This window comes from Melanotaenia boesemani, chromosome 8 (assembly GCF_017639745.1).
Source record: "Melanotaenia boesemani isolate fMelBoe1 chromosome 8, fMelBoe1.pri, whole genome shotgun sequence".
In the NCBI taxonomy this organism is placed as follows: Eukaryota; Metazoa; Chordata; class Actinopteri; order Atheriniformes; family Melanotaeniidae; genus Melanotaenia; species Melanotaenia boesemani.
The window spans coordinates 36,148,370-36,167,500 of NC_055689.1; the positions used below are offsets into that span (position 1 = coordinate 36,148,370).

Consider the following 19,131-nt stretch of genomic DNA (forward strand, 5'->3'; position numbering starts at 1 on the left):
TCAGGCCGGAGGTACAGGAGTGTGAAATGCAGGACTAGCAGACTCAGAAACTCTTTCTTTCCCTCAGCCATCAGACTCCTTAACAGCTAACAGCAGACTGGAGTAACAATGGACTGTACATTTACGCATACTGACTGTTTACATTATCACCTTATTATTATTACTCAGTATTTGCACATAGATCATACCGTCTACCTCATGACAGCTCTTTTTTTGCACAATCATTCATTCAATGCTGAATGTTGAACAGTTTATGTAGCACGCTGCACATTATGTCCATAGATTACTTTACTTACTTATATTTTACCTATAGTTTATATTTATGTTTACTCCTTTGCATGCTCTTCTTAAATTAGTCTTTTCTATGTACTTTGAATATTTATGGCATTCGGTGTGGACGGCAAAGTAAGAATTTCACTGTACAGGGAAACCTGTTTCCTTACTGTACATGTGACAATAAACGCTTTGAATCTTGAATCTTGAAATCCGGAAACTCATAATCCCAAACGGACCAATCATAAGGAAGTACTTCCTTGTAGCCGTCTGTGTAGCAGGGGTGCACGTCAGGTCTAAAAGAGGTGTGTGTCGAACCTCTGCAGAGCTACGCTGAGCCTACGATGGTGATGCTGATGCTGCACGAGTATATAACCGCCTTAAGCAGGAGGTCCAGACTTCTTTCTCTCTGGCCACTTTCTAACAGACCCTCCTCTCCAGGAGCCCTGAATAGACCTTTCCAGGGAGGATGAGGAGTGTGTTCCCAGTGACATACACACTCACAGTACTTGATAAAAAGATTAAACATTTTTATTGAAATTAGAAAATATCTCAGTTTTTATCTTTTGATGCAACAAAATCATTAATTCTTTTACTTAATTTATTCTTTAACATTTATCATTATTGTGTATTTACTATTTTCTGATGCTTGTACTAAAGTAATAAATAAAATAACTTCATTAGAGTTCAATGATGTAGAAAACAGTGATGTTTACTTTATTTCCACCTGTACAAAGAACCCAGACTGAATCCTGACAAACCATAGAAGTGTAACAGTGTGTGAGGCCCTCTAGTGGACGTTGTGGAGTATTGCGTTGTCTTTGCTCCAAAGGTTTTTGTACAGAGTTTTGCTGTTTCCTGTCACTGTGGGCTGCAGAGCACAGTAGTACACAGCAGAGTCAGACACTGCAGCAGAGGAGATCTCCAGATCTACTTGTTTTCTGTCCCTCTTCAGTTCTACAGTCAGTCCAGGGTATGGAGGTTCTGCTTCCACCACAGTTGGACTTGTTGAAACAGTGATGAGGAGAAGGAACTGAGGACCTGATCCAGGATCCTGTCGATACCACTGCAGGTTCTGAGCTGCAACTGAGTAGTTACAGGACAGAGTTTCTCTTTGACCCTCTGATGAAAACACTTCAGCTCTGCTGGGAGTTATATCATCTTCCAGGCTGTTACCTGCTGATCAGACCACATGTTTTATTTCCAGCTCTGATCTAAAGTCAGATTTCACTTCAATGAGAATCCAAACTCTATCTGTAGTTTTTAACCTGGTTGTTTTCCAGGTTTTCTTCTTACAAACATACGTACCTACGAGAGCTGAAAAGAAGCAAATCACAGCCAGTGTTTTAATGTTTCCAGAGGAGAAATGGTGGACCTGGAGTTCAGGATGAATTATCTGTGAGAGGTTTTGTGTTTGGTCTGATGTTCACAGCTGCAGTCAAACAGTAGGAGGAGACTCATGAACCTGAGCTGCTTTTCTGCTCAGCACAGTTCTAGTTTTATCTGAGTTAGTGCAGCATTTCTGTCAGCTCAAACCAGTCTGACATAAAGACTGATTACCACAGAGCTCTACAGCCTGGAGAGGAGAAAGTGTGTCATCCTGCAGGTGTCTGAAAAAGCTGAGAGAAAACCATAATCACTTTAAATTATTACCTCCCCCAAAGTAGAGGTCATGTTTTCACCAGCGTTGCTTTGTCTGTTAGCAACATAACTAAAAAACATAAATAAATGAATAAATAAATAAATAAATAAATGAAAAGGACAACAGATTTCGATTACCTTTTTGTTTTTGTTTGTTTTTAATCTCAAGAGAAACAAGTGATTAGATTTTAGGGGTGATCTGGATCAGGATGCAGGATTTTCTTCTTTTTCTAGGGATAATTTTACCAACAGATTCTGACTCAAAGTTAATGCCTAAAATCACTGGGAACAAATTACAATGGCTTGGTGGAGGTCTGTGGTCTCTGAGTGCTTTTAGGTTTTATTTATACATTCAGATTAGCTCTCAAACGTCTTGTAATTGGACAAAGATTAAATCCCTATAAAGGTTTAAACATTAGTTTCTAAGGTCATGGGTGTTCTTAATTAAATTATATTTAGGTAAGTACTACGGTTAAATTATATTTAAGTAAGTACATTTAAGTAAGGAATGTTTCCAATACAAAGCGGAATAAAAGGTTGACTTCCTCTTCTGCTGCCGGAACGTCCCAGTGTGACACCAACCGGAAGTAAACAAGCCGCTAGCAGCATCGTTAGCTTTCCTCGTGTGAGGACGGAGCAGGAAGACGGTTGTGTTGTCGTCTCTCAGCTGAATATTTCAGTGTTTCAGCAACAATGTCTTCAGTTCAGCATCTGAGAGAGTTTATCAGCGAGCGACTAACTGCTGCTGCTGAAGAAATATTCACAGAGTTTGAAAAAACCATCGTCCAGTACGAAGAAGAGATCGATCGTCAGCGCAGACTGCTGGATATCACCTGGAATCCACAGATAAAGTTAACCAGAACAGGTATGAAACACTGGGATGGTCTGAATGAACTAACACATGGACTCATGGAGGATCCTGATCAGAGCTCTACGGTACATTTAGTTTAGATTTATTTGCTTTATTTGTCAGGGACCATGTAGAAAACCTGATCCACAAGGTAAAGATGCTCTGTAGCAGATTCCAGCGTTCTCACTAATTCCCATCTGTAGTCCACGTGGCAGCATTTAGTTTTAGACTGAGAGGAAAATGATGCTGCAGCTGCAGTTTCAGGCAGAAACACTAAGAGAGACGCTGAGATGCCACTGTGGGCTGGTTGCAGACGTTTCACATCTCTACCACCCCAATGCAGATATTTGCAGGGACGTAGTTAGCAGGAAATAATAGAAGCTTTTCACTGTACTTCAACACTTCTTTCTTTCTACGTTTTTACTGACATGTTTCTGTAGTTACCGTCATGTGTTGCTGCTACTAAGAACTTCATGGGTAAATCCAGAGTAATTATGAAGCTGTTGAACAGTAGTTTCCTCGTATTTACCCATTTGAACTAGCTGCAGTTACCGGGTAAGTGAACTTCACATGTTCTTACTGGGTAAATACCTAAAACTGACTGATAATTTGGTCCTTTCAGGAAAAAAAAGCTTCATTTTCATCTTTATTTGGGGAAGATGATGTTCCCATTTAAAATGAGTGTGTTTTGTAGTGATGGGACTTATGGCTCTTTGAAACGAGTCGTTCATTCGGGAGTCGTCACTTCAAAGAGTCGTTCAAAAGACTGGTTCTTTTATGTTTTGCATTATTTTAAAAGAGCAGTGTTTTAATCCTAAAATAAAACATTACGTTACAATTTAAGGCATATTAAACATATTAAACTTTTCCATGCAGCAGCCCACCTGTGGAGGTCTGTTTGGTCCAGCAGGACCCACCAAAGATTTCATGCAGTAAAATAAGCCAACAAGCAGATTTCCAGCCAGATAAACACACTGATGAAGTCACAAAGTCTCCTCATCAGCTTTAACCTGGACTAAGAAAATGTTCCTCATTGGCCCAGTTTACAGCTGTTTCTGAGCTGGACCAGGACAGATGTGGACAGATGTGGACGGTAGCCTACGTGTACAGACTAGTTTAGCTGAGCAGCAGCAGTACTGAAATATCCACCTGTCACTTTAACACAGCACATAAAATGAAGTGGTATTTTCTCTGTGGTAGCAGGAAATCCCATATAGACCCTGTATGTCCAAGGCTGGAATAACCAGTAGCTTTTATGTTTGGGCTGATGGGAGATGGAACAGTACAGCAACAAACCAGGTGGTTGTTTGCAGTTGCACCAAAAACCATGTGATATGATCGCTGTGACACCGTTCCAGGTCACATTATTGGTTTTCCTGCACACTTTACAAAAAGCTTCCCGATCGTTCCCCATGACCGGCTAAAGCCGGTCTTTAAATGCCGGGTCAGCGAGCCAAAGTTGTGGGACGGAACGTGGCTTGCTAGCATCAACATACTAGAGCTGTTCCGACACCACGCATGCACACAACAGGTCGGACAGCAGAACCGATCGAGGCTTTCAATGCCGGCCCAGGTCCTGCCGTCCTGCTCACACGTATATATCAGGGCTGGATGTCATCACTAATTTCCTGAATCAATTCCATTCACAACAACCTATTTCAATTCAATTTAGATTAAATCTGATTTGATATCGATTCATTTATACCTGATTATGTAACATCACCTGTTTTTCTTCAATATTAAAGATGATCTCAGTTAACTTTTTAATATATAAAACACTGAGTGCATTTACTTGTCAATCAAAATCAGTTATCTGGCAGTAATCAGATTACTGTAATAATCTTATTTTATTTTAATAATTAAAATAAAAAATTGGTTTGTCAAACCCAGCCCATCCATCCGTTCCTCCGTCCATCCTTATCCGGGGTCGGGTTGCGGGGGCAGCTGCCTCAGCAGGGAAACCCTGATTTCCCTCTCCCCGGCACATTCATCAGCTCATCCAGGGGAATCCTGAGGCGTTCCCAGGCCAGCCGAGACATGTAGTCCGTCCAGCGTGTCCTGGGTCTTCCTCGGGACTTCTTTCCGGTGGGACGTGCCTGGAACACCTCACCAGGGAGGCGTCCAGGAAGCATCCTAACCAGATGCCCGAGCCACCTCATCTGGCTCCTCTGGATGTGGAGGAGCAGCGGCTCTACTCTGAGCCCCTCCCGGACCACCGAGCTTCTCACCCTATCTCTAAGGGAGAGTCCGGCCACCCTGCGGAGGAAACTCATTTCGGCCTCTTGTACTCGCGATCTTGTTCTTTCGGTCATTACCCACAGTCCCCAAACTGAGAAAACCTACCAAGAGTCTGGAACGAGTAAAAGTATAAAAAAGTTTATTTTTTAGGAACCCTAGTAATTAACCTAAACTAAAATCTTTCTTCATGTTTTTCATTTGTCCCTTTATCCCTCCAGAGGTTCCACATCAATATGTCTACAAGGTGGATGAAGCTCTTCAAGATGACCAGCAGCTGTGCAACCAGAACTCAAACCTGGACCAGGAGCAACCAGAGTCTGCTCGTATTAAAGAGGAAGAGGAGGAACTCCTCAGCAGTCAGGAGGAAGAGCAGCTTTGGCTGAAGGATGAAACTGTGAAATTTCAACAGCTCATCCAGGGGAATCCCGAGGCGTTCCCAGGCCAGCCGAGAGATGTCGTCCGTCCAGCATGTCCTGGGTCTTCCCCGCGGCCTCCTCCAGATGGGACATGCCCGAACACCTCATCAGGGAGGCGTCCTGGAGGTATCCTGACTAGTAGGGCTGCACAATTAATCCGATTTTGATCGTGATCATGATTTTGGTGGCCACAGTTAAATTCACCTGATCGTCAACGATATTTACATTCAGAGTGCGGCTCTGCTGCATCTCTGATCACGTACATTCTCACCCTGTAGTTTGCCAACCACCAGGGGTTGAACGCAAGGCCAAAGCTTCATTAAGCTGCCTAAATAACAAGGGCACAGTGGCGCACCCCTTTTACAGTCGGTAGCTGGTTGTAGTCAGTGTTGCCAACGTAGCGACTTCACCGCTATATTTAGCGATGTTACCTCTTTTTTTTTTCTTTTTTTTACCGTGTCCTGTCCAGCATCCTAACATACAGAACGGTGGTCGGTGTGCCATATTTTGCTTGACATATTTGCTCTACCAAGGTAGACATGTTGTATACATGGCTCCCTTGATATTTTTATTATATTTATATTACTCCTGTCTGCCCTCCCACAGCCCATCCCCCCGAGGCCCTAAATGTATATTGATGTCTAGGTTGTGATTAAAATCTAGTGGGGCAGGAAGTCGCAGGAGTCCACCGGGGATCCCGCAATGGGGACCCCTCAGCCAAGCCCACTGCCTCCACTCGCCCCACAGTGCCCTATGTGTGGTGTGTATGATGTGGGGTGGTGGGGGAGGAGAGGGGCTCGGGGAGGGGCACAACCAGGAGAGAGATCTCTCTCCCAGGCAGCCAACTCCTTAGCTGGCCGCTGTAGGCGCCCCCACTTCCCCAAGACCACCCGAGGGCCAAAGGGCAAAGCCCCGGCCCAGCCAAGAGTCCAACGCACCAGCACCCCGAACACCCACCCATCCCTGGCAGCCAACGCCACCACACCAGGGGACCAGAGAGCCCCAGGTTGCACACACATATCCTGGTTGGGCCCAAGGCACAACGCCCCCATCCACTCCGAAGGAGCCCATGGCGGGAGGAGAGTGAGCAAGAAGGAGAGCAGACTCCACCCCCCATGAGCCCTAACCCCCCACCAGGACCCCGCTGCCCCCCCTACCCCTTCCTTCGTCCCTACGGACACATCGTAATATCAGCCCGACCCCGGTGGCATGCCATGTGGGACCAACACCCCCCCACCCCCATCCCCCAAGAGTCCCGGGGGGCATGGTCAAATGCCTTCTCCAAGTCCACAAAGCACATGTAGACTGGTTAAGCAAACCACCATGCTTCGTCCGAGACCCTTAAGAGGGTGTATAGCTGGTCCACTGTTCCACTATCGGGACGAAAACCACACTGCTCCTCCTCAGTCCGAGGGTCGACTATCAGATAGATCCTGCTCTACAGGACCCCTGAATAGACCTTACCAGGGATGCTGTGGAATGTGAGTTGGAGCACACCCTCAGGTCCCCCTTTTTGAAGAGGGGGACCACCACCCCGATCTGCCAGTCCAGGGGATCTCTCCCAGATGTCCACATAATGCTGCAGAGGCGTGTCAGCCAAGACAGCCCTACAGCATCCAGAGCCTTAATGAACTTTGAGTGGACCTCATCCACCCCCTGGGTCCCTGTCACTGAGGAGCTTTTTAACCACCTCAGCGACCTCATCGCCAGAGATAAGAGAGCCAAGGCCAGGGTCCCCAGACTCTGCTTCCCCATCACAAAACATGTTGGAGGGATTGAGGAGGTCTTTATGTATTCCCTCTACCGACTCACAATGTCCCGAGTCGAGGTCAGCAGCCCCCCATCCCCACTGTACACAGTGTTGATGGAACACTGCATTCCCCTGCTGAACCATCGGATGGTGGATCAGAATCTCCTCAAAGCCGTCCAGAAGTCATTCTCCAGGGCCTTTCCCAACTCCTCTCATTCCCGAGTTCTTGCCTTAGCGACCACCAAAGCTGTGTCCTGCTTAGCCTGCAAATACCCATCAGCTTCCTCTGGAGTCCCACAGGCCAAAACGGCCAGATAAGACTCCTTCTTCAGCTTGACAGCATCCCTCCCTACTGGTGTCCACCAGTGAGTTAGGGATTACCGCCACGACAGGCACTGATGACCTTACGCCCACAGCTCCAGTTGACCACCTCAACAATAGAGGCATGGAACACAGCCCACTCGGACTCAATGTCCCGTGCCTCACCTGGGACATGGTTGAAGCTCTGTAGGAGAAGTGAGTTGAAAATCTTTCTGCCAGGAGACTCCGCCAGACGTTCCCAGCAGACACTCACAACAGGTTTGGGTCTGCCAGGCCTGACCGGCATCCTCCCCCACCATCTAAGCCAACTCACCACCAGGTGGTGATCAGTTGACAGCTCCACCCCTCTCTTCACCTGAGTGGTATTCTGAAATGCCACTCTGTACATAATCACAAACAACAGTCAGGACCCGTCCCCCCACCTGAGGGTGGAGGGAGGCTACCCTTTCGTCCACCGAGGTAAACTCCAATGTACAGGTGCCAAGTGGGGGGGGGCAATGAGCATGCTCACACCTGCTTGGCACCTCCTACTGGGAGCTACTTCAGAATGGAAGTGAGTCCAACCCTTCTCGAGGACACTGGGTCCAGAGCCCACACTGTTAGCCTTTGCTATATTTTTTACAGTAAATTACCACAACAGGCCCAATAAACTTACCTTAAAAAATTTCTGCAGTTAGTTACTGTAATTTGCTTTGCATTATGGGTATAGTGCTATTATTTACAGTAACTTACTGTATTTTTTTAAATTACGGTAATTTACTGCTCAAACATTGGCAGTAGCGCTGCTGTTACTAGCCTATATGGTTTGATTTGAATGGTGTTTATGTATTTTTTATTGTTTTAGTGGTGGTTGCAATAATACATTACATTTTAACTTTCACTGCCAGCCATTTTCAGATTTTCCTCCACCCCAGTGCCATCCCTTGTAGGTATGATACCAGGGAAAGTTTTTATTATTTTTTTATTTAGTTATTTATTTAGGCTGGGGATGTCTTGTTAATGATATTACGTTTTTGTGGTGACAAGTAAAGTAACATTAAAATTATACTTAAAATATGGGTAGTGAAATTACTTTCATATTCTATAGTAAGCACTTTCCTCCCTTGCTCAGGCCATGTTTGCCTGGGTAAAAGTTCTGATCAGGCAGAGGCGGAGGTACACCGCACAGCGCAGGCCTTCTGCGTGCTGCTGCTTGTTTAGGCGTATATGGGCGCGTGACGTATTTGTTCCTTAACGAGGAGGGAGAAGGACTCAGAAACGGAGTTTCGGCCAGTGGCGATATCATCGTTATTTTATGCTCGAAAGGACCATTTCTGCCAATTTGCAGCGCTTCGTTGTTCGACTACAACCATAACCACACCGACTGCTGAGACTTTATTCACTTTGTGGGAACTGCAACACAGGACGTCACAAGGTAATGTTAAGCAGGTGTCCCGACACCCGCCTCTCCCGCCTAACGTTACTCATTAAAAAATTTTTTTTATATTTTTGGGGAGGGGGGTCAAATGCTTAGATTTATTTCAGTTTGTGTCAACTGCAACACAGGACGCTATAACGTAATGTAAGGCTAAGCAGGTGTCATGAGACCCTCCCACACTAATTTATTTATCATCGGGAAAGGGAGTATGTTTTTTTTTTCATCTAACGTCTATCAGACTGTTTTTCATTGGGGAAACCATGTAAAGGTGGTGTTAGCTTGGTTAAAAGAGCGAAGTAGCTCAAATACTCTGGAAAAATAGGTTGTGCTGTTAGTTTTTCTTAACTTATTTAAACTGAAATTTCAAGGGGTAAATTAAGACAACATTGAATTATCGTTTTGTCTCTGTCTTTGCTTTTTCCCGCCCATTCTGGTGCAGCGCTGTCCTGTCCTGCCCATCTGTTCTGCCCGGTTAGAGCTTGGTGTGATGAGAGTGGTAACCTTCAGCTCTTCTCAAGACCAGACAAAACGGCAGGTAAAAAGACATTGTATTTAATTAGAGTAAAGGAAGAAAAAAATAGTCTGGGAATTTAGAGACAGCTAATGTAATCTAACCTAGCTTTGAGCTTGTTCATGTCGGTTAGCCTGCTTAAATACCTGCTGTGGTGTATTATTGCACATAAGCTACATTTTTAAAAGCTATATCTCTGACATAACAGTGTAGTGAGATAAAAGGTGGACACAAGGAAGTCCACAACTTAAGCTATGTAGATCCCTTATTGAATGTAATCAGATAATCAGAAAGACTGCTTGGACATCCTGGTAAAGCATTAGCTCATTATCTGGTAAAGAAAATTATAGGGAAACTTTGCTTTACATTAATTACTTTACATTACCTGTTGAAGCATTTGCTGATAATGAATTGAGCTCTTTTTCAAACACTGATGTGTTTATCCCATGATTTTTTGCAAATAAAAGTTAGGAAAAATTCAGACGCATGGAGCTATGTACAGGTGTAAATTTTGCAGTGTTTGTACTTCAGAATTAAGACAATTTTGTTGTCATGTGAAGAAACATCAGCACACAGCTAATTATCAGTTTGCATGTGGAATAGAGCAATGCCCTGCTTCCTATCGAACATTTTCTGCATTCAGGTCCCATATGCATAGGAACCACCGTAATTGCATGCCGCAGACTAAACACACTCATTTTAAAGAAACTCTTGCTTGTGGAGTTGAGGCATGTTCCTATGTGGCAGAGAATTTTCCAGCATTATGCACTCACTTAAGATTTCATATTAAAGATGGCAAGAAAGTTGTCTGTCCCAATGATAACTGCAACAAATTTTTCAGAGTGCGCTCATCCTTTGCCACACATTTATCCAGGAAACATAAGCAGGCAAAAACAACCCAGGTTTCAACTCTGCCTGAAAATAAGTTGTACTCAGCCTCCAGAGGAGAATCGAACTCCAACTCCATGTGATCATGTAGAGGTGGAGTTGATCATCAAGAGACATTTTTGCATAGCTTGGCTCTTTTTTACCTGAAAATGCAGGCCAAAATGCTGTTGCCAGCTAGCACCATACAGTGCATTATTGATGGATTTCAGCATGTCCACAGCACTTCTATGTCAGACTTTTTTGAAAAGTTGAAGGGCAAGCTTTCTGAGCTAAACATACCACAAAATGAGATAGAAATGATTATTCAAGATCTCTCTAAAGAGGATGTCTTCACAACATACAACAAAGGAATTCTCAGATCTGACAAAACAAGGAAAACATTTTACAAGCAGTATTTTGACTATGTTGAACCCACCCAGATTTATCTAGGAACCGATGCTGCTGGAAAAGAACGCTTTTGTCAGTACATTTCCATCAAAGAGACATTAAAATCCCTCCTCAGACAGTCAAGTGTTAGAGAACAGTATCACCAATCCAAAAATCGGATCTCTATGAACATGGTTGTAGAGGACGTGGGAGATGGAAGAAATGTTAAAGAAAATGTTCTGTTAAAAGACAGCCCCTCTTCATTGTCCATTATCCTTTACCAGGATGCGTTTGAGGTCGTGAATCCTCTTGGCTCAGGGAAGAAAAAACATAAAGTTTTGAGTGTTTACATGAGTCTTGGTGAGGTGCAGCCACACAATCGCTCCTCAATTGATCCCATGCAGTTGGTGTTGCTGTGCAGGGAAAATGATTTCAAGAATTTTGGTCATGAGAAAGTCTTCTCAAGCATTATCAAAGATCTTAAAGATCTAGAAGATACAGGGATTGAGACAGATGATGGAAATACCCTCAAAGCAGCTTTAATTTCCATATGTGGAGATAATCTTGGTTCACACTGTTTAGGTGGCTTCACCGAGAACTTCAGTTGTAGTACACATTTTTGTAGATACTGCTTGATTGAAAGAAGTGACTTTGAAAAGACACCACTTAAGCTTGGTCCAAAAAGAACAATAACTCATCACAAAGAGAGTGTACAACAGCTGTCCACCACTGGCCAAGACATGGTACAGGGGGTAAAGTTTGACTCACCTTTCAATTCGCTGAAATATTTTCATGTCTGCACTGGGCTTCCCCCATGTTTGGGTCATGATTTATTTGAAGGTGTAGTCTCTAATGATTTGGCATTGTATGTAAGTCATTTAGTGAAACAAGAAAAGCATTTCACTTATGCTGAGCTAAACAGGTCGATTTCACAGTTTAAATACTTAGGAAATGATAGCCTCAGTAAACCATGTGAGGTTAAGGAATGTGGCAAAAAACTTGCCGGGTCTGCAGCACAGAACTGGTGTCTATTGCGACTGTTGCCACTGTTGATTGGTAACAGGATCAAAAATCCTATGGACAGTCAGGTGTGGCAACTGTGTCTGCAGCTCAAGGAAATGGTTGAGCTCATGTGTGCTCCCAAAATCCATCATGACCAGATTGCATACCTCAAGATAATAACTGAAGAGTATGTCCATTTAAGACACACAATCTTCCCTAATCACCCACTCAAGCCTAAGCATCACTATTTGCTTCACTACAGTGACCTTTTACTGCACTTTGGGCCACTTATTCGTTTGTGGACTCTCAGGTTTGAGAGTAAACATTCATATTTTAAAGAATGTGCTAGAAAGCTGCACAACTTTGTTCACTTTTGTAAAACACTGGCAGAAAGGCACCAGTTGCTTCAGGCGTACCTCAGCAGTGGATCATTGTTTGCCACAGCAGTTCAAGCAGTTGGTGAAACTAATGAATATGATGAGCAGTTGTACAATGGGCTTATTCAGGAGTCTGTTAGGACAGCAGGCTTGACAAAAGAAACCACGTCAGAGGTATCAGCAGTAGTTTATAGAGGAACAAAGTACAGCAAAGGGCTTGTTGTTGCGATGGGTCACAATGAACATGGCCACATCTTTGGAAAAATCTCAGTGATCCTCATTAGTCACAAACAAGTACACTTTGTTTTGGATATTCTTCAGTCTGTGTTACTGATCGATCTTGGACTTCACTTCCTGCACAATTCTGAAAAAAGATTCATATGTGTTCAAGCAGACACTTTGTGTGATTACTACCCTCTGCCAGGCTTGACTGTTGTATCTCTGCATCATTCAGTATCATCCTCTTAAATCATTGCAGGTATGGATGATGGCAGCCTAGAGCATGAAATTAACTTGGCATTACCTGACCTGCATGAAGAGACAACAAGGACACTTATTGAACACCTAAGAGATATTATTGGTGTCAGAAACAGAGAAGATCTCTTGTTTGTTGAGCCCGGCGACCTCAAGTCTTTCCTGACGCCAATACAAAGTCAAAGACTCATTCAAGTATTCAGAAAAGGTGAGAATGTATTTGTGTAATTAATGGTAGAAAACATGTCTTGAAAATAGTTGGAATAAGTTATTTTTAGAGGTATTTTGAAATCGTACTTCATACATCAATTCATAGTTCATAAAAGAAAAAAAATCTTAAAACTATCTTTCATTGTCATGGGTATTATTTCTCCAAACACTCTTGATTTTCTTTCACATATAAACTTCAGCGCTACTCAATAAATATTCAATCTGTGCATAGTTAATGTGAAATTGTTCTGTTGTGATTGTGTGTACAGATGACCAAGTGGAGTCAAATTCTTCAAACCCCTCAACGGAACCTGAAACCGACAGTCCACCAACTGTGCTTGTGTCACTACAGGGTTATTCACTCCATCCTCCACAAGCATCAGGCCTTCTTCCTTCCACACAACCAAATGCAAGCAACGCCTCCTGGATCAGCAGTTTCTTAGTTCCGTGGGAGAAGATGCCGACAAGACTCTCACAAGCCATGGCAACTGGCAGAATGGCTCACCCAGAAGACAGGAGAATAATGATTAGGACTGTTGTAGAAGGAATGCGAGTACACTGCTCCAACCCCAATAGAGCTGCTTGTGCAGAGGTAGCTAGAGCTATTGTATCTAAGTATCCCGCTACCTTTGCAGATAAGACTGCAGAAGGTGAGCAGTTAGGCTGTGGTTATTATTCCCTACTGAAACAGCTTAAGACGAGAGTTGAACATGTAAACAGAGACAATGTCAGCAGCAGAATCCGACAGCCAAGGAAAAGGTCTACAAGTGAAAACGGTGATCCTGCCATCAAAAGAGGGAGATCTGAACTTGATAGCTATGGTTGCATCAACTGGCAACCCACAACTCTACCAGAAGGAGAAACAGCTGAAACCTTAGAGACAAAAAGACAGATTATGTCAACTGTCTTCAGATCAGCAGGTCCTCAAGCTATTGAGACAACAGATGTTAATGAATTTATGTCATTGACTTACACTTACCAGCGACACATGCTTAACTCTTGGCCTGCCCCCACTTTATGTGAGATTCAAGAGCATTGGCCATTTCTGTTTACTAAAAGAGGCCTCTGCATGCACTTCCACACACTCACTGATATTGAGGTGGACACACGCCTCAGTGAAGCTCTTCGTACGAAGGGAAGGAGAATTTGGAACTTCTTTCAAAGCCAGAGACTCAAGTGGAGCAAGGAGACTGAACATCTACTACGGGAGTGTGACAGCGCAGAGTTGAATCAAAACCAGATCGCCACAACAGCCATCCTTCTACTGATGAAGTACTTCCAAGAAAAAGAGGACTCAATCTTCATCTTGGCTGATGTAATTATCTTTTAAATTTTACACATGCACTATCAACATAAAACACATATCTTGAAGGAGAAGTGTTTAAATTATTTAGGTTATCATTCAAATTGCTATCTTCTGTGTTTTAAAGGCATTTTCCACTAAGATGTCTGTTGAAAGAGAGATGACCTTACCCACCACACCAAGGGTAATAGTGCTTGGTAAGTAAATATTTTTTTTTACCATATTGTAATATTTTTGTAGAAATCTATGTAATTATTGTGGTATTCTATATTTTTCCTACAACAGTTAACCTGTTTTAGGTTGTACAAAAACAGGATCTGCACACAGTTGGCTTCTGTTTCTCTTCTTTTTTCTACCTGATAACCAACAGGAAAAACAGCCGTATGTTTCAGCACAGGCCTTAAGGCTGAAACATTAGGCTGTTTTTTTTCCTGTAATCTATAATAATTTTCATCATATAATAAATAAGAGAAACAGCAGCAGACTGTGTGGATCCTATTTTTTACAGTCTCAGGCTTGTTGTCTGTGGACTGATCCAGCACCTGTGTGGAAACATTATTTGTAATGGTGAGCACATTGTCTGTTTTAGGAAATGATTTGGTGTCTGCAACCCGGTGGATGGTCAGTATGGAGGGCAAGGTATTCTTTGAGCCTGAGCAGCTGCATGACTTTGCCAGCGCCCTTGCTGTCTTCTTTGCATCATACTACGTCTTCAACCTGGAGTATCAAGAGTCAGCATCCACCACGATGGAGATGATACAGAGGTATGTACTTAGCACCATCAACCATTTAAGAATGAAATCTAGTGCATGACAGCTTGACTACAGTGGGAAAAAAACATAAAGGTCAAGGGTGTCAAACTGGTTCTAGAAAGGGCCATTTGGCTGCAGGCTTTCATTCCAACCAAACAGGATCACATCAGACTCCACTCACCTGATCAAGTGAGTCCAGTCTTAACCTGAAGACTTGATGAGATGAGTGGAGTCTGTTGTGCTCCTGCTTGGTTGGAATGAAAGCCTGCAGTCACACAGCCCTTTCTGGAACCAGTTTAAGGCCTCTGATATAGGTGATGCTGTACTGTATGCCTTAATTTTTTAAAATTAAAGCAGCCTTTTTTCTGTTAAAAGATTCTTTGTGAGGATCAACCCAGATGTGGGTACAAAATGCCCTGCCAAACTAGGTACGAGCCGCAAGACAGGACGTGTTGTCAAGAGAAAAGTGGCAAGCATCAGTTCTCGGGTCATCACCTTTCTCCAGCGACTTGCTGAATTTTAATGGAGGACTTCCAACTAGGTAAGAATACGTAGATATCTTTAACATAACTGATGACATGACTCTGTCCAACACATATATTACTGTACACAAATCCATAGAACACCATGATGTCAGACAGACAGATGACACCAACAGGTGGATAACCTCAGGAACATGAACATTGATCATATCTATGTCTCTGACAGGTGGCGATGGAGAGAAGACTCAGCTGAATCTGACCATCCTGGAAACTGAAACCTGAAACCCATGTCTTATTCTATGTGACTTCAAGGGAAAAATTACTGGGGACCCACTGATAAGTATTGTTTTTTTATTATTTGTTGAATATTTTTTTCATTCTGTCAGACGGGACTGGCAGAATAATCCATTCATTCACTGTTCGTGCTGGTGGATTTGTTCTGTTTTGAGAAGAAAGTTAAATGTTGCAAAAATGTTTTTTCTTTTTAAAGGAAAAAAAGTTGCTTTTAAGCTGTCAATGTTTCATTGTTGAAAGTATATGAAACCCATGATAAGAACAGTCATATTCTGTGTTACTAATCAATGAAATTCTAGGGAAAATTTACTGGAAACCTCCTGATACGTATTTCAGTTTTTTGTCTTTATTATTATTGTTGTTATTATTATTATTTTCTGACAGACAGGGGACTGGCAGAATAATCCATTCATTAAATGTTCATGCTGGTGGGTTCTGTTTAGAGAACAGTTAGGTGTTGCAAAAATGTTGTTAAAATATTTATTTTAACTTGTGTGTTTATTGTTTGTTTATTTTGATTCTGTGTTACTCAATGAAATTCTTGGAAAATTTACTGGGGACCCCTGATTGTTACTTTTAGACAGGGGACTGATAGACAGACAGACAGGTGAACCGCCATGTCTTTAGTTTTTTATAGCCTTTTGCATCATCATTGTTGGCACTTCAGTGATGTCATGTGCTCATATTGATGCATGTGTCCAATTGGACAACATTTGTTATGTCCTGTGCTGTGACATTGTTTTATGGGATTGAAAATGCATTTAATTGTGAAAAGTTTGTTGACAATAAATGTCTGTTTTATTCACCATTCTCTGACTAATTTTTATTTTATATCTTACATTGTTTCAGTAAAATGTTCTTATTGAAAATGGTAAACCTAAACTCACAGTAATGCACAGCAAAATTAATATGTTGTGTTGTAAAACACAATTACAGTAATATACTATAAACCACATTTGCGGTAGTACAGTTATACTGTAAAATTTGCGGTAAGTTTTTCTAACTGTAAACCACATTTACAGTAAAGCTGTTCTACTGTAAAAGATATTTACAGTAAAGTGTTTTTTACTGTGAAACATAATAACAGTAAAGGTACCGCAGACCAGTGGTTACAGTAACTTACTAGCAATAGTGTTGCCAGTAAGTTACTGCAAAAATGCAATAAAATGTCTAACAGTGCAAGACGTGCATTGAGGTTATGCCTAAAGGCGGATTTAGGCTTGCGCGGCATCTGCATCTGCTTTCCCGTTGTAGGCTCGACGTAGCTCCACAGAGTCTCGACGCGCACCTCTTCCAGACCTGACGTGCAGACCATTACGCGGAGGTACACCCTTTTGATTGTTCAGTATCGGATCATGTGTTGCCGGATATCTGGATCTCCTCCCTGAATTTATGTTTTAGAACCACGGAGTTAGTGGAACGAAAAAGAATGACACTGAAAGGTCTTGATGTAAAGTTTAGAACACAGTTCACGGATTGAAGATGTAGCTCGCTATAATTTACTATCCTTTGGGGTCATTGGAGGACACAAAATTTCCCTCCCAAAAACTACTATTAAAACATGACAGAAGATGATTTTTTTCCTTTTTTTTTTTTTTTTTGGCTCAGATGTTTTAATCATCTTCATTCATAATAAAAAATATCAATCAAATATAATCATTCAAATTATTATTGACCATTAAAATGCCCATTTTGAACACAGTTGCTATTTTGATAAAATAAAAAAATTCAGCTCTCACTGGAGCGATTTCCAGCCGAGTGTGAAGCGGCTGGGATGAGAATCAGCACCTCCAAGTCCGAGATTATGGTCCTCTGCTGGAAAAGGGTGGAGTGCTCTCTCCGGGTCTGCAATAGGTCCTGCCCCAAGTGGAGGAGTTCACGTATCTCGGGGTCTTGTTCACGAGTGAGGGAAGGATGGAGCGGGAGATGGACAGGCAGATCGGTGTAGTGTCTGCAGTGATGTGGACTCTGCATCGGTCTGTCGTGGTAAAGAAGGAGCTGAGCCGAAAGGCAAAGCTCTCAATTTACTAGTCGATCTACGTTCCTACCCTCACCTATGGCCACCCGCTGTGGGTAGTCACCGAAAGTTCAAGCGGCCGAAATGAGTTTTCTCCGCAGGGTGGCCGGACTCTCCCTTAGAGATAGGGTGAGAAGCTCGGTGGTCCGGGAGGGGATCAGAGTAGAGCTGCTGCTCCTCCACATCCAGAGGAGCCAGATGAGGTGGCTCGGGCATCTGGTTAGGATGCCTCCTGGACCCCTCCCTGGTGAGGTGTTCCAGGCACGTCCCACCGGAAAGAAGTCCCGAGGAAGACCCAGGACATGCTGGATGGACTACATCTCTCGGCTGGCCTGGGAACGCCTCGGGATTCCCCTGGATGAGCTGGTGAATGTGGCCAGGGAGAGGGAAGTCTGGGTTTCCCTGCTTAGGCAGCTGCCCCCGCAACCCGACCCCGGATAAGAGGCAGAAAATGGATGGATGGATGGAAAATAAAATAAATAAAATTTTTGGTTTTTTTTTGTTTTGTTTTGTTTTTTTCAAATAATAGATTTTAGGTGTTTTAGTTTTGGCGGATTTTATGTGAAGATCACTCTTAGATTAACTAAAAAGTTAAGAATGATTTTTTTCAGTCAGATTAATGATTTGCTATCCTTCTGGGTCATAGGGGGACAAATGAAGACTCACTGACTCCCTTTAAAACCACATTTTTTCATCTCTTGTCTAATCCTATAGCTCTTGATAAATTATTTAATATAATCATCTGAAGAGATCAGGACCTTTTCGTCTTAGTTTACAAGATTTTTTATTGTTTTCAGTCCCAGAGGGTTCAAACTGAGGTGGGATAAAGGGCTTTCATGATGATTTGGAGGCAGTTACATGTGTTTGTAGATGTTCTGCTTCATTTGAGGATTTTAATTAGTTTTACATTTACTTTAAATGTGTTTTATAAACTCAGTTTGAATGTGTGTTTGTACATTTTAAATGTGCTGTTAAACTCTTGGAAAAGAGATTTTTAGTCTCAGTGAAGCTTGTAATGGTTAAATAAGTAATAATATAAATATTAAGTCCTATTTTTTCTTTTTTAGGAACCCTAGTAATTAACCTAAACTAAAATCTTTCTTCATGTTTTTCATTTGTCCCTTTATCCCTCCAGAGGTTCCACATCAATATGTCTACAAGGTGGATGAAGCTCTTCAAGATGACCAGCAGCTGTGCAACCAGAACTCAAACCTGGACCAGGAGCAACCAGAGTCTGCTCGTATTAAAGAGGAAGAGGAGGAACTCCTCAGCAGTCAGGAGGAAGAGCAGCTTTGGCTGAAGGATGAAACTGATCAGTTTTCAATACCGGCTGCTCATGAGGAAGATGGTCACAGTGATCCAGAACCAAACCGGGACCATATTCCCTCTTACAGTCCTCCTGCAGACCAACATTCACCTTTAGAGGAAAGCATGGTTGAAGACTCAGGACCAACAACTTGTGCAGATACACAGCCAGAAAAGAGCTGTATAACGGAGACAAATGAGAACGTAGGAGAGTCCTTTCTGTTAGAAAGTCATTGTAATGAAA

The 19,131-nt window shown here is 42.7% G+C and overlaps 1 protein-coding gene and 1 gene segment (V, D, J or C); one reads left to right on the plus strand and one right to left on the minus strand.

The window, feature by feature from the left end:
* Nucleotides 1-970: 970 nt before the first annotated feature.
* On the minus strand, nt 971-1,947 carry LOC121645011. The segment is given in 3 exon segments: nt 971-1,449; nt 1,582-1,648; nt 1,927-1,947. Coding segments are annotated over 3 exon segments (474 nt in total).
* A 3,416-nt stretch (nt 1,948-5,363) lies between these two features.
* LOC121645111 lies at nt 5,364-16,375 on the plus strand. The gene is made up of 8 exons (XM_041993495.1): nt 5,364-5,544; nt 9,346-9,441; nt 12,529-12,732; nt 13,004-14,049; nt 14,165-14,234; nt 14,627-14,801; nt 15,165-15,330; nt 15,498-16,375. The coding sequence occupies exons 3-7, from the start codon at nt 12,531-12,533 to the stop codon at nt 15,310-15,312; spliced, it is 1,641 nt and encodes a 546-aa protein (XP_041849429.1). The 5' UTR covers nt 5,364-5,544; nt 9,346-9,441; nt 12,529-12,530; the 3' UTR covers nt 15,313-15,330; nt 15,498-16,375.
* Nucleotides 16,376-19,131: the final 2,756 nt, after the last annotated feature.